Genomic DNA, 14409 nt, shown 5'->3' on the forward strand with positions numbered 1-14409 from the left:
TAAGAAGACATATTGCAGAAGTTGGCAAAATAGCTCAAAGTATTACTTGGATGTTGATGAAACACAATGACAAGTACAGACAGGGAAGTTGTTATCCCTCTTAATAAGGCTGTGATGCAGCCACCACATCTTGATTTCTGTGCACAGATTTGTATTTCTTGTGGATTAGGAGGTGATGGAGAGGATTCAGAGATGAGTGACCAGGCTGGTTACAAGTTTGTGGAATGCTCCCTTTGAGGACAGATTGAAGGTGTGTGTGGGTTACAGAGTTTAGTTAACAGGCAGAAGAGATGAGGCATGATAGAAACTTATAAGTTATTAAGGGATTCTATAAAATTGACACAAAAGAAAAATTTCAATACATGATGAGTAAGGTGTGCAGACTAGATTTGCTGCTTGGAGAGTGGTGACTGAATGGAATGGATTGTCAGAGGTAGATGTGCTTGTCCTGCTGGATGAATGAGTTTAAGGAGAGGCATGATAAGTATTGTGTAAATAATCGTTAGTGTGAATCTCTCATGATGAGTCTTGACTCCATGAAGATATCACATATAATTGTTTTTGAAACTGCAGCAAATTTTTTCACTTATTCATGAATCAACTTATACTTCTCAAGAAATTATATTCTTACTTTTATTCTTTAGTGAAGCATGAGTTTGCATGTGAAGAAAAACTTGATTATACTATTGTGTATGGTGCCAGTTGACTTCAAATTAAACTGTCACAGTATTTAATAATGGATAGCTTTTATCCAATTATGGACAGCACATTTGCTTTAGAATGAGTATATTGCCATGCACTAGTTCTGATTTTTATTCAGGTCTCATCAGTGGGAGGAAAACTCAGGGAAATACTGAGAGCTAAATCAATAGTCGAAACCATAGTTCACTATACAAACGACAAATTATTAAAACACTGTCATCCAAAGTGTGTTAATAATTTTAATATTTTTGTTTAAAAAGTTGATTATACTTGATAAGAAATTATATTTCTGTTTTTTTTTTATTTATCACCCCAGCATAAGGAAACAGAAGACTGCATGTGAAGTAACTTTTGACTAGGCTGCTTGAAGTGAAGTCATATGCCTCCATATACACTGCCTAGTCACGAAATTCATTCATGTGTATATTTTCGTTTGCTCACAGCTTAGTAGGAAATAAAACACGAAAATGTCTTGTCAAGTATGATTTAAATTTTGTAAAGATCAGAAATCAAAAATCAGCTAATCGCTTTTTATTCCCGTATAGGGAGTAGGTGAGGCCATTTAGCCCTATCTAACTTTTGGAGACTGAGTGGGAAGTTCAATCTCCACTGGTACCCAATCAGATATAGATGGCCCAAGGCTATCACTAATTAAGCAGCACACAGTGAAGAGAGATGGCTTAACATGTGCTGCCATCTTGTGGTCCTTAACCCTAACACAATATAGTTAATGTCTGAAATAATGTGGGTTCTAGGGTTGATTTTCTTGAGTTTACGGGAGAAAAAACCCACTTGCCCATGCCAGAGATCGAACAACTCAGGAACTGGTCGAAAAAAGGCTTAGAAAAATTTCCTCTAGTCGCCGACTAGATTTGAAACACCAAGTCTTTATTCGTGCGGTCAAGCACCGTGGTGGTTGCAAACGCCACATTGATGAGCTACATAGGCTTCTACTTAATAATGAAGGCTTCATTAAATCCTGATAGAAGATAAAAATGAATGTATTTTGAGATGAGAAATTTCCCCATTAAAAAAAAATTATGAGGTAATTGATCAGGCAGTTAGAAAAAGGCGAGAAATCTTTTAAAACTCAGAATAAAAGGTGAGCAGAACAATAAGAGATGGATTTCTTTTAACTTCATTTCTTCAATTGCTAGCAGTTTGGAAACTGCTTACTTCTTCCTTGGAAAGTATTTGCGACGAGAGACTGATATGCACTACTTTCCATTTGTTAAAAAATAATTCAGTGTCAACTTAAACAAATCAATTTAGTTAAATTCAAAAAATTTAATACTAATTGTGAACTACGTAGAGTATTTAAGATATCAATCATATAATCTGTACTTCCTTGAGGGTATGTATCAGGAATTTGATATGATGAGTCATTATATTAAGCATTAATAAATAAAGAATATTTTGAATATCAGAAAATGAAATGACTGCAAAAAATGTCATGTTAAATTTTATTTACAAGACTCACAACTTTATATACATACAAATACATAAATATATATATATTTTATATTGCATTCTTTTATATAAAAGAATGCAATAGACAACATAAATGTAAGAGGAACAGGGAAATGGTGGGAGGGAGCCCAGGTGGACAGTGAGACATAACAGGGAGAGTGGAAATTGGAAGAAGTAGATCAGGATGTGAGTGGGGTAGTTGAGACTGAGCAGATATATGTGGTTAGTGGTGATAAAGATGACTGGACAAGGGCAGGTGTGACTGGGAAATCATAATCAATAGTGGCATAGGTAAGGCTGGTTAGGTCTATAACAAAAAGAAGTATCAGAAATGAGGGATATGAAATTGTTTCACCGATTGAATTTATTTGCCCCAAAAGCATTATAATAAGCGAAACATGATTGAATGAAGATGACATCCTAATGGGAATAGAAATGGAATATTTATGTCATATTTGGACACCTTACATGCCATGCAAAATTCGGATTCTACCACATGCACAATTTAGGGAGTGTGTAAGTCTGGTAATAAAAGGTGGGCTGCAATGCATATTTTGCACTATACTTGATGACAAGATGGGACGGTCAGCTGAATTGGTAGATTTCCAATGTCAGATGGTAGTTGGATATCACGTCAGTGGTCTTTCTGTCCATGACAGAAAATCTGATACCTGACTCAGTATACTGAAATCCACCATTGTTTATGTCATTTGTAGATGGAAAGTTGATGGTACTCCATAGCAGGAAAACGTCCTGGGAGGCTACTAACACTGGCTGACCAAGATCGACAAGCTCTGTCTCAAGATGTTCAATCATCCTGCATATCATCAAAAATTGGAGCTAGCAATCAACCTGGAAATCCACAGGGACATCTGTCAGCACTACAACTGTCTGCAAAGAGTTGAATGCCTTAGGTGACAGCAGAACTACTGTGAACAAGACTCACCCTACCCAATGCCAAATGACATTTAGACTGGTGTCTTTTACACATTCCTGGGCTGTAGACGATTGAAAAAGGGTTAAAAGAGTTCTGTGGAGCAATGAATCATGCTTCCAAATGTTTCACTCTGACAGTCATGTTTGGATCTGGAAATTACTTCAGGAATGGTTAAGGCAAGACTGCATCATTCCAACTGTCAACTTTGGTGGAGGCTCAGTAATGGTATGGAGGTGTTTCAGTTAGATGGGGCTTGTCCATTGGTAGACGTGCCCCAAACCATGACATCTTCATACTTCAATGCCACACTGCACTGCACGATGTGTCTGAGACTGGTTTCCACAAAACAACGTTGAAGTATTGGACTGGCTGGCTCAGAGTCCACACCTCAACCCCCATAAAACATCTTCGGGACAAATTAGAAGGCCAAATTTGCTCCAGACCAAAGCAGCCATCATCGACTCGGGGAAGTAGCTTTCCCCAAGGAATGGAATATTCCTGTTGCATTATATCAGATTTTGGTTGAAGACAAGAAACGAAGGGTAGTTGATCTCATTCAGGCCAAAGGGGTGACATGCGGTTCTAGAAAGGTAATTAAAATGCATATTCTTGACCAAAACTAGGTGCGAAATACTTTTTTCAACAGTCTATTTAGGTGGATGCTGCTATAGACAAGTTTTAATTATGAGGGTATAGATTGGAATGAAGATGTAATTGTGAGTAGGGTTCGTACTTCCCTCCAGTTGGTGAGAGTAATCATGAAGCGATCACCTAGGTTGTGACTAGTCATATGAAAACTGTGAGGAAAGAATATATTTGGAAATACAAGGCAGGTGATTATCACACGCTTAGGAGATAGCTTGGAGCTATTGCATGGAACGAGGAGTTGAGCAGTAAGGAAATAAATGCTGCTTGGGAGCTGACAAAGAAATACATAATAGCATCAATGTGTGAATGGTATTCCAGAGGTAAAAAGGCTGAAGGTAGGTGTAAAATGGATGAAAGAGGAGCTTAAGCATGAAATCTGAAAGCAGAAGACAATTTGAAGGCAGCACAAGATGAATAATGGTAATAATCAGTTGCATGAAGAAAACAAAGATCAGAACAGTGGTGACTCAGTTTGTAAGAACAACAAAGGTGCAGTATGAGCAAATATTAGCAAATCAGGCCAAGAACAACCCTTATCAGTTTTTCAATATGTTGCAAGTAAAAAAAAAAGAATGATTATAGTAAGATTCTGTTAATGGATGAAAGTGGGAGATTGGTAACATCTGTGGAGGACATAGTTCAGGTATTCAGTGAGTAGTTCATCACGGTGTTTCATCGTCAGTGTGATATCAGAAGCTCAAGTGTAGAGAATGAAATGAGAGAAGACTCAATGGTGAGCAAGAAAGAGGAATACGAGAAATTAACAGGGTAAGTTAGATGTCAATGATACAACAGGACTTGATGACATATCAGCACTTGTCTTAAGGTAATGTTCCAAAGAGTTAGCATCAGCACAGGTCCCAAAGGAGTAGAAGGAAGGCAAAATTCACAAAGGTGGCAATAAGGCTAATGTAACAAATCAGAGGCCGATCTGTATATCGAGTAGTAAATAGGTTCATGAGGGATAGTATACAAAAGTGGGTTGATAACAGTGGCATTCTTTGTTCTTGTGAGCATGAGTTTGTTAAAGGGAGGTCATGTTTTACCAACTTGCTCATGTGCTATAACAAAGAGACAAATGTATTGGACAAGGGAAATAGTTATACAGCAGTATACCTAGATTTTGCAAAGGGATTTGATAGCTTGTCACACCCCAAGTTGGTAACTAAACTGAAGCAGATGGGATTGGATGATAAACTAGTCAGTTGGATTGGTGATTGGCTATAGATAGGCATCAGCAAGTTGTGTATGGGAGGGAAGGGGTACTATCTCAAAAGAGGAACGTCACTAATGGTGTGCCACATGAGTGTTTTCGAACCATCGTTATTTAATTTGTATATTAATGAGACTGGGATGGTTTAACTGGTCATATATAACTGTTTGCAGATGATGCAAAACTGGAGAGTGATGAGGAATCAAGAAAATGTTGTGGTCTTACAGGAGGACTTGAACAGATTGTATGAGTGGACAACAGTATGGAATTCTCAATTCAATGTTGCAAAGTGTAAGATTTCAAAATTTGGTTTTCGTTTCAATGATGAAGTGATAAAAATGGGCTACTATTACCAACTGTTCCAATTGTCTACTCAAGTTTAAGCAGACAAATCTGTTTTTCGTGATGATTAGGATTTTGTTTAATTATATAAAACTGAATGCAGTTTGATTGTCATCAGACAATTCTTATGATTTTTATTTTAATTATTTAGTTTTAAAATTCAGCCATCACTTGGACCTCAACTGCTCCCTTTTCTAAGAAAAGGGAGAGTGCTCTAACTTCTTTAAAAATAAAAGCAGCACCACTTTTTTTTTTGTTTTAAAAATTTATATTAAATTGGCATGTTGATTTTACATCTAAAATCACACATGCTAGTTGTATTACAACAAGACACTATAACGGTTTAAAAAAAAACTATATTAATGTAAGAAAAACATGCTCAAAATAAGCACACAAAACACAGAATGAAAATTAGGATTAAATTTTATATCTTACATAAAATAAAATCCTCATTCTGTGAATTCTCAAAATTCATATCCAATAGGTTTTCAAAAATAAACTGGTTATATGCATAAAATAAATGGGCACAAATAAAACATGCTCTAAAAACTATTTTTGTGTTTGCTATTAGTAAAGCACTATAGAAAAACAATCAAGGAAAGCATTCAATAGCTATCTTTTTTTTTTTTTTTTTTTAGCCATGATCTCAAGTCTATATTCACATCTCAAAGATAAAGATCACCATCTGTAGTAGTGAAAAACAAATGAACAAAACGGGATAACTGTGGTCCAACTCGTCTAGTAGTAGATAAAGGCCCAATTCCTCGTCGCACCTGTAAAATTTTTTTTTTCTTCATTTATTTCTTTTCTAAGAAAGCAAAAAAATTTTTTCTATCTTTTCACATATACAAATTTTTGTCAATTTTCAAAAATACTCTTCTGAGTGAGTAGAAAACAATTCTAGCACCCAAACTGATGATTTCCAAAAAATGAAATGACTAACAAATAAATAGATAATTTTTAAAAGGTTAAAAATCTAGAGCAAAAAAAAAAAAAAAAAAAAAAAAAAAAAAATATATATATATATATATATTTGTGTTTCCAGGTTATCATCTGTTGTGATATTTGTCATTTTAATTGGGTTGGTTTGTGTTGTTTTTGTAATGGTCGTTAGACATTTTGAAAATGACGTCAGTATGGAACTACACATCACCAGCATGGAAAGTTTCAACTTGAAAAATGGGTTTTGCCCTAGATTTTTCTCAGTTACAAAAACTGTTATAGATATGCATAAAATAAAAGTAAATGGTAATTGTTAGGGTGAACAGATAGTATTAGAGCATGAGAGGAGGGTAATGATAGGATGGAAAACATTTCAAAAAGAACGGTGAAGCCAAGAGTAGTCCGAAAATGGATGAAAATCCTAGTAATCTACATATGTTGAGATGAAAATGAAAATAGAGAAATACCTGGAGGATGAAATTGAATGTATGAAGAAGCGAATGAAGGATGCGAAGCAGATGTCAAAGAATGTTATGCAGCATTATATGGAATTCAATCATTAGAGGTGTGGTGAATAATAAAATATGTTTTTCAGGTGGCACATTGAGACAAATAACTAATGTTTTGCATTACTTATGTGTCTCAATAAGGAAGACACATACATTTGTTGTGTCTTCATTATCTTCAGCAGAAAAAGTCAAAAACTGAAGGTACTAAATATCATCAGTTTTTTTTCCTTCTTTTTAATAAGTTAATTTTGTGTTAACTTTTAAGATGGTTATGTAAGTCACTCATATTTCCATCAAGTGTTTTTTTTAGGACTTTTTAAACCCCCCCCCCCCATTTTGGTATCTTTAAAATAATATTCTTTTTATCCATGGCTACAAAAAATAAATAAAGAAATAACAAAATCTCTTTTAAATAGCTCTTTCATCAAATCATATGAAATAATCTAATTTTTAGCTTTGACTTTTCACTATCTGACACAATAAGTAAACAACTGATACTACTACTGCTCAATTAGAACACAGGATTATGGAATTCTCATGGAAAGGCTTAGACGTTGGTTATACATTCTTACTAAATAACTTAAGGAAATTACAACGTACAAGAGAATATACATTAAAATAAATTTTAACACAGTTCCAATATTACGGCAAAGTCACATCGTCGAAATATTGGAAGTGTATTAAAATTTATTTTAATGTATATTCTATTGTACGTTGTAATTCCCTTAAGCTATTTAGTAAGGATTATGGAATATAATTTTGTTAACATGTTCATGATGGACATAGACAGGTGCTTCCATTGAAACCAAATATACAGAAGGTGAGAAACCAAATACTAGAAGGGAAGAAAATCTGTTTTTTTTTCAGGATCTATTATTATTATTATTATTGAAATCTGCCCAAAAATTAAGAAATAACCTTCCCTCGTGCTTGGCTTGTGGAGCTAGCATCAAACTGTGTATTCTCATAGATGGTATATGCTCTGCACAAGCCAACTACGAGTATACTCGTATGACGTTTACCGCCAGCAACGAGATTACCGTACTGACCTTGAAGAAGTGAAATTGCTTGGCGTACGGGAACAGACTATGCCGAAGTAGCGTGGCAGCGAACATGTTAATTAAAATCTTTGAAATGGAACAAATACCTGAAACACAAAAGACTGCATTAATCACACCCAGACACAAACATGGAAAAAGAAACATTATAAGTAATTACATGCCCATCACCAAGTCTGTAATCAACCAAATCATGCAGTGCATTGTGCACTGCAAACTCGCTACATATGTTGAAAAATTTAAAATCATACCCAAAACACAATATGGCTTTCGAAAGAATAAAGGAACAGCAACACTCCTGAAAGATTTCACATACCTAATAAACGCTGCATTGAATAAAAACAGAACAACATTAGTTGTATTCATTGACCTAACAAAAGAATTTGACACACTAACACACAACACCTTGTTAACGATTCGTGTGTAGAGGCTTAATGGAATGTATACAGCACCCAGAAAGGATTAACATAGGTTTAATACTACTTCGTATATTTCGTCCTAGTCACTAGGACATCTTCGGGGATTACAAAAACAACTAATGTAACATGAACACAAATATCATACAATACTAAGCCCAACCACGAGGGTGACACTAAATGTGGTGATGGCATTTCTAAACTCTTGTTGATGAGAAGGACGGGGAATGGGGAAGGAACTGATTTTTTTTTTGATACTGTGATCGCTGTAGCCATTGGAGAGGAAAGTGCTGTGTATGTGGTTAAGCTCAGTAGTGAGGGCGGTTCCACTGGAACAAAGATTGTGGGCTCTCTTGGTAAGAGTTTTAATAATGCCATATTGTTGAGAGGGGTGGTGGGAGAGTTTGTGAATGTATCTACCTGTGTGCGTGGGTTTTCTGTATACAGTGTACCATTAGGCAGGCGTGTAACTAAGGTGTCTAGGCAGGGTAAACAATTGTTCTTTTCCTTTTCCATAGTAAACTGGATTCTTGGATGTAGGCTGTTGAGATGACTGAGGCCAAATAGAGAACACATCATCTACATATCTTAGCCAGATAAAAGGTTTCAGTGGGGCTGAGTCTATGGCTTGTTTTTCGAAATCTTCCATATAAAAATTGGCAAGAGGGGGGGGGGGGTGAACCCATGGCGGTTCCCTCTATTTGCTTGTAGGTTTTGTTCTTCCAAGAAAAATACCCAGAGTTAATGGCAAAGGAAAAGAGATCTAAGATGTCAGACGGAAAAACGTTTTCTAAGAGAGAGAGATAAGGTGTCAGTTAAGGGAATATTGGTAAACAAAGAGGAGATATCAAAGCTTACCAATATGTCTGCGTTATTCAAGGTTAAATTTTCTATGAGGGCTTTACAGTGGGTAGAGTTTTTTATATAGGATGTGGACCTTCCAGTGAGGGGGGGTTAGAGAGTTGGGCCAGCTGTTTAGACAGTCTGTAGCAAGGTTTGTTGGTGGCATCTACTACAGGCATAAGCGGGGAATTGGGTTTATGGATTTTTGGTAAACCGTATATTCGGCGGGGACAGAAACGGAAAGGTTTAAGTTTTTTCGTGATGTCAGGGGACCAGGAAGATACTTTTTTAAGTAAGATGGTTAATTCCTTAACTTGTGTTTTTGTGGGGTCGTGTTCTAGCAGGATGTAGGTAGTGTGATCTCGGAGGATAATATTCATTTTACGATTGTATTCACTGGTATTAAGAACGATTGTGGCATTACCCTTATCCGCTCTTGTGATGACGATACATTTTTCTTTCTGTAATTTCAGGAGAGCCGTGCGTTGGACATACAATAAATTACTTTTTAGAGGCAAAGAATGAGCGAGGATGTTGGCTATGTCAAGTCTGATAATGACACAGTCGTTCTTAATACCAGTGAATACAATTGTAAAATGAATATTATCCTCCAAGATCGTGCTACCAACATCCCGCTAAAACACGAAGGGAATTTTTGTTGGAAGAACAAAATCTACAAGGAGACAGAGGGAACCACCATGGGCTCCCCCCCCTACGAGCCATAGACTCAGCCCCCACTCAAACCTTCTATCTGGCTAAGATATGTAGATGATGTGTTCTCTATTTGGCCTCATGGCCCAGACACGTCAGACTCCTTCCTCAGTCATCTCAACAGCCTATATCCAAGAATCCAGTTTACTATGGAAAAGGAAAAGAACAATTGTTTACCCTGCCTAGACACCTTAGTTACACACCTGCCTAATGGTACATTTGCCTTCACTGTATACAGAAAACCCACACACACACAGGCAGATACATTCACAAACTCTCCCACCACCACCGCTCTCAACAATTTGGCATTATTAAAACTCTTACCAAGAGAGCCCACAATCTTTGTTCTGCCCTCACTACTGAGCTTAACCACATACAGAGCACTTTCCTTTCCAATGGTTACAGCGATCACAGTATCAAAAAAATAATCAGTTCCTTCCCCATTCCCCGTCCTTCTCGTCAACAAGAGTTTAAAAATGCCATCACCATACCCTACATTCGTGGCATATCTGAAAAAATAGCCAAGATTCTAAAAAAGTACAACCTACACACAGCATATAAGCCCCACCGCAAACTTGTTACCCTTATCCGTTCTACTAAAGATCAGCTCCCTCTTCTCTGTCTGCCTGGAGTTTACAAAGTACCCCATTACTGCAAGCTGGCATACTTTGGACAGACAGGCAGATCAGCATCCATCCACCTGGAGGAACACAAGTCTTACATCTGTAAACACAGCTATGGTCACAGTCAGGCTTGGCTGACCATGTCTTGGACACCACCCACAGGATCTCTTGGAAGAAAACCACCAATGCTCCACCACAGCAAATTCAAGAAAGAAAGACTATTCTTAGAAGCAGCAGCAGGTCTCAAAAATCAACCAAATATTAATAAATACAATTGCATTAAGCTTCCGAAGATTTGGGAAACACTCATCACCAGAGGTCCAACCTTACATTCCAGGCCACCTACAACTGCCCTTAGAGGGCACTCCACTTAGATAGGACTTTAGTGTCACCCACATGGCTGGGCTTAGTATTGTATGATATTTGTGTTCATGTTACATTAGTTGTTTTTGTAATCCCCAAAGATGTCCTTGTGACTAGGACGAAATATAGGAAGTATTAAACCTATGTTAATCCTTTCTGAGTGCTGTATACATTCCATTAAGCCTCCAACATGAAGACCTTGTTAACGAAACTAACACATATCGGAATCGGAGGTCGTCTACTCAAGTGGTTTAAAGCATACATGAAAAACAGGAAGCACATCACACGTATAGGATCTGCGCAGAGCAAAGAGTACTGCTAACCTGTGCAGTACCGCAAGGAGCTGTCCTATCTCCCATTCAATTTAACATATACACAAGACATAAGCCAACTTACCCTTAAAAGTAAAATCTTCCAGTATGCAGACGACACAGCCATAGTATCTATTCACAACAACGTAAATATCGCTTACACAAACATGCAACACGACATCAATTAAATCACTAACTGGTTAACTGAAAACGGTATATATATAAACTCTGCCCATAGAAACTAAATACCTCACTATCCGACATTCATCCTCCTATACACAAAGCGCTGAATCTAAAACTACAACTATCACACAGGTGAAAACAACACCTTATCTCGGACTTCACTTCGATGCTGATCAAAGTTAGAATAGCCATACAAACCACTATATACCAAGCTTAGGATAATAGCAAGCAAACTAAACTGATTAAAATACATTGTCCCAACACACATAAAAATACTAATCTATAAAGCATTATGTGTGTTGGGACATTTTAAGATACACAATTACATCATATGCATTCTGCGCAGACTACAGACTTAACAGGTTACAATGGTTGCAAGATAAAATGGTAAAACTGATATTCTGGGAACAACCCACACTTACGCAGGCAGAACGGACACAATACAAAATATTTAAGGTGAAACACTTATGCTACTACTCAGTCATGTTAAAACATTACTACAGCCCAACCTATAGAGTAACCAGAACAACATATCAGATAACAAGACCACAGTCAACAAACTACATAACATATAAGTACAACAATCACTACAGAGCCACCCGAAACTTCTATAAACTTCTGCCGTTTGACGACAGAAACCTAGGGACATACAGAGAGCTGAAACAGGCATTATATAAATATTATAGCAAGAATGAAAATTAGAGAAATTCCTGTTTCTCATACTCTCTACCTCACACACACACAAAAGATTGTCACCTATGACAAATCCCTCTCACCACCACAAGGACACAAACAAACAAACACACCATGCCTGAATCCAACCCTACTTGCAAAAAACAAGTTAAACTGTGAAATAGCAGTTGGAGTCTTCCAAGCACGTACCAACAAACAGTAAAATCAACACCTGGCTTGCAGCCAGTATAGAAACATAACCACGAAACCACCGCCATCTATTATCTTCCTCAGATAAGCGAGGAAGAAATCCGAAATGCCTCCCAAATAAAGAAATTAATACATTATACAGAAAAAATGAAAAGAAAGAAAAATCTGTACGAATTTCATTGTTAAAAAAAAAAAAAAAAAAAAAAAAAGACAGAACTAAACCTGTTGTTAATTTAAATATGTAATCATAAATTTTAATTATTAAAATTATTATTATTTAAAAATATTAACTTGCAAGTATCTGTTATTCACAATTGTAATGTATTATAAATATTATATATAATATTTATTATTATATATTATTGTATCTATGTATGCAATTTATTTGATATATAATAAAATGTAATGTTATTAAAAAAAAAATTATGATTATTACGGGTATCTCCATGAAATCAGTAGACTCATCGCAGGAGAACCAAACTATCAAAACAATATCTATCATATTTCTTCTTGAATTCATTTACAGACGAGAACTCACAACTGAGTCAGGCACTGCATTCCACTCATTCACCACCCTCCAGGTAAAAAAACATCATTCTCACACACTTGTTAACCACAGTTTTCCTTAATTTCCAGGGATGACCTCTTGTTCTTCCATCACTATCACACAGCTGAAACATTTCCTCTGCATTAATCTTATAAAAACCTTTTAGTAATTTAAATGTTTCTATCATATCCCCTCTTCTCTGCCTATCAACCAGCCTCTGCAATCCACAAGCTCTCAATCTATCAATGTAGGGAATATTTTTTACATCACTCATCAACTTTACTCTGAATCCTTTCCACAACTTCCTCATCTCCAAGGAATCCAGGTGACCAGACCTAAGCACAGTAATCCAAATGTGGATGTATCAATGCTTTATAAAGGAGAATAATAACCTCTTTATCTCTGGATGTTAGTGTGTTCTTCAATAACCAAGTAATCCTATGTGCAATCTTGGACACCTTAGCAATGTGTCCCCTGAATTTTATCTCCTCATCTACCAAAGTCCCTAAGTCCCTAGCCTCATCAATCTCTTGGAGTACTGTTCCATCAATGTAGTACACAGTTGGTAATCTTTTAATCCCAAAATGCATAACTTTACACTTTTCCGCATTGAACTGACATCCATTTCTTTTTGCCTATTTTACCAGCTTATTTAAATCATCCTGCAAACTCTCAACATCAGCTTGATTTCTTATTGCGCTACCAGCTTTGCATCATTATCAGCAAACAACTGAATATCTCTCCTTAAGCCATTTCCTACATCATTTATGTAAAAATTAAACAACGGCCAAGCACAGAGCTCTGAAACACATCACTGGTCACCTGCCTCATTCTGGACTCGGCTCCTTCATACACCACCTTCTGGTATCTCTCCCTGAGCCATTCTCCTATCCATATCACCAGTTTTGTATCCATCCCCATCTGCTCCAATTTGCGCAACAGTATCCCATAGGGTATCCTGTCAAACGCCTTAGCAAAATCCAGAAGTACCACTGTGTAGCTATTTCCTTTGTCTGACTCAGATGTCATTCTATAATAAAAAGCTAACAAATTGCTAAGGCAGGATTGACCTTTAACAAAACCATGTTGGCCCCTATAGAGTATCATATCCTGATCCACCCATTCTTGAATTTTGTCTTTAACCAACTTTTCCAATACTTTTACCACCACTCTCGAGATGGTGATTGGTCTGTAATTAACTACTGCAGTTTTAGAGCCACCTTTATGCAAAGGAACTACTTTGCCTTCCTTCCACTCCCTAGGAACCATACCAGAGTTCAAACTGAAGTCAAATAACCAAGTAAGAGGAATTGACAATTCCTTTGCACATTCACGCAACACCCGAGCTGATATTCCATCTAAACCTACAGCAGTGTTTACATTTAAATTTTGCACTATACTAAGAACCTCTGATTTCTTAACTTCAGTTCTCACATTAGTTATTGTTACATGTACAGAGATATTCTCACTTGGGTGAAAGACTTTTGAAAAGTGATCACTAAGTAACTTTATTACATCTGAATTGGTCACCTCGATACCATCAGCACCCACTAAGGTTATCCTTCCGAAGTCATTCTACCTTTTACTTGCCACATAATAGAAGAAGAAGAACTCTTTGGGATTACCCTTGATCTCTATGGCTAAGGTCTTCTCATAATACTGCTCATAGGTGTACTGATTGCCTTTCTCCTTGTAAATTCTCCATAACA

The 14409-nt window shown here is 36.6% G+C and overlaps 1 protein-coding gene across 4 annotated transcripts in view; it reads right to left on the minus strand.

Annotated features, from left to right (window-relative positions):
* Positions 1 to 2148: 2148 nt before the first annotated feature.
* mms4 (Methyl methanesulfonate sensitivity 4) overlaps positions 2149 to 14409 on the minus strand; it is a 371357-nt gene continuing 359096 nt past the window's right edge. For all 4 annotated transcript variants that reach the window (XM_090390525.1, XM_090390520.1, XM_090390521.1 and 1 more), the window contains one exon: positions 2149 to 6085. In XM_090390525.1, coding sequence (XP_090246651.1) covers positions 5978 to 6085 — 108 coding nt within the window. In that variant the 3' untranslated portion in view covers positions 2149 to 5977. The remainder of the gene's footprint in view (positions 6086 to 14409) is intronic.

The sequence above is a fragment of the Typopeltis vanoorti genome, chromosome 3 (genome assembly GCF_054136105.1).
Source record: "Typopeltis vanoorti isolate ZY-2024b chromosome 3, IOZ_Tvanoo_1.0, whole genome shotgun sequence".
NCBI classification, from domain to species: Eukaryota; Metazoa; Arthropoda; class Arachnida; order Uropygi; family Thelyphonidae; genus Typopeltis; species Typopeltis vanoorti.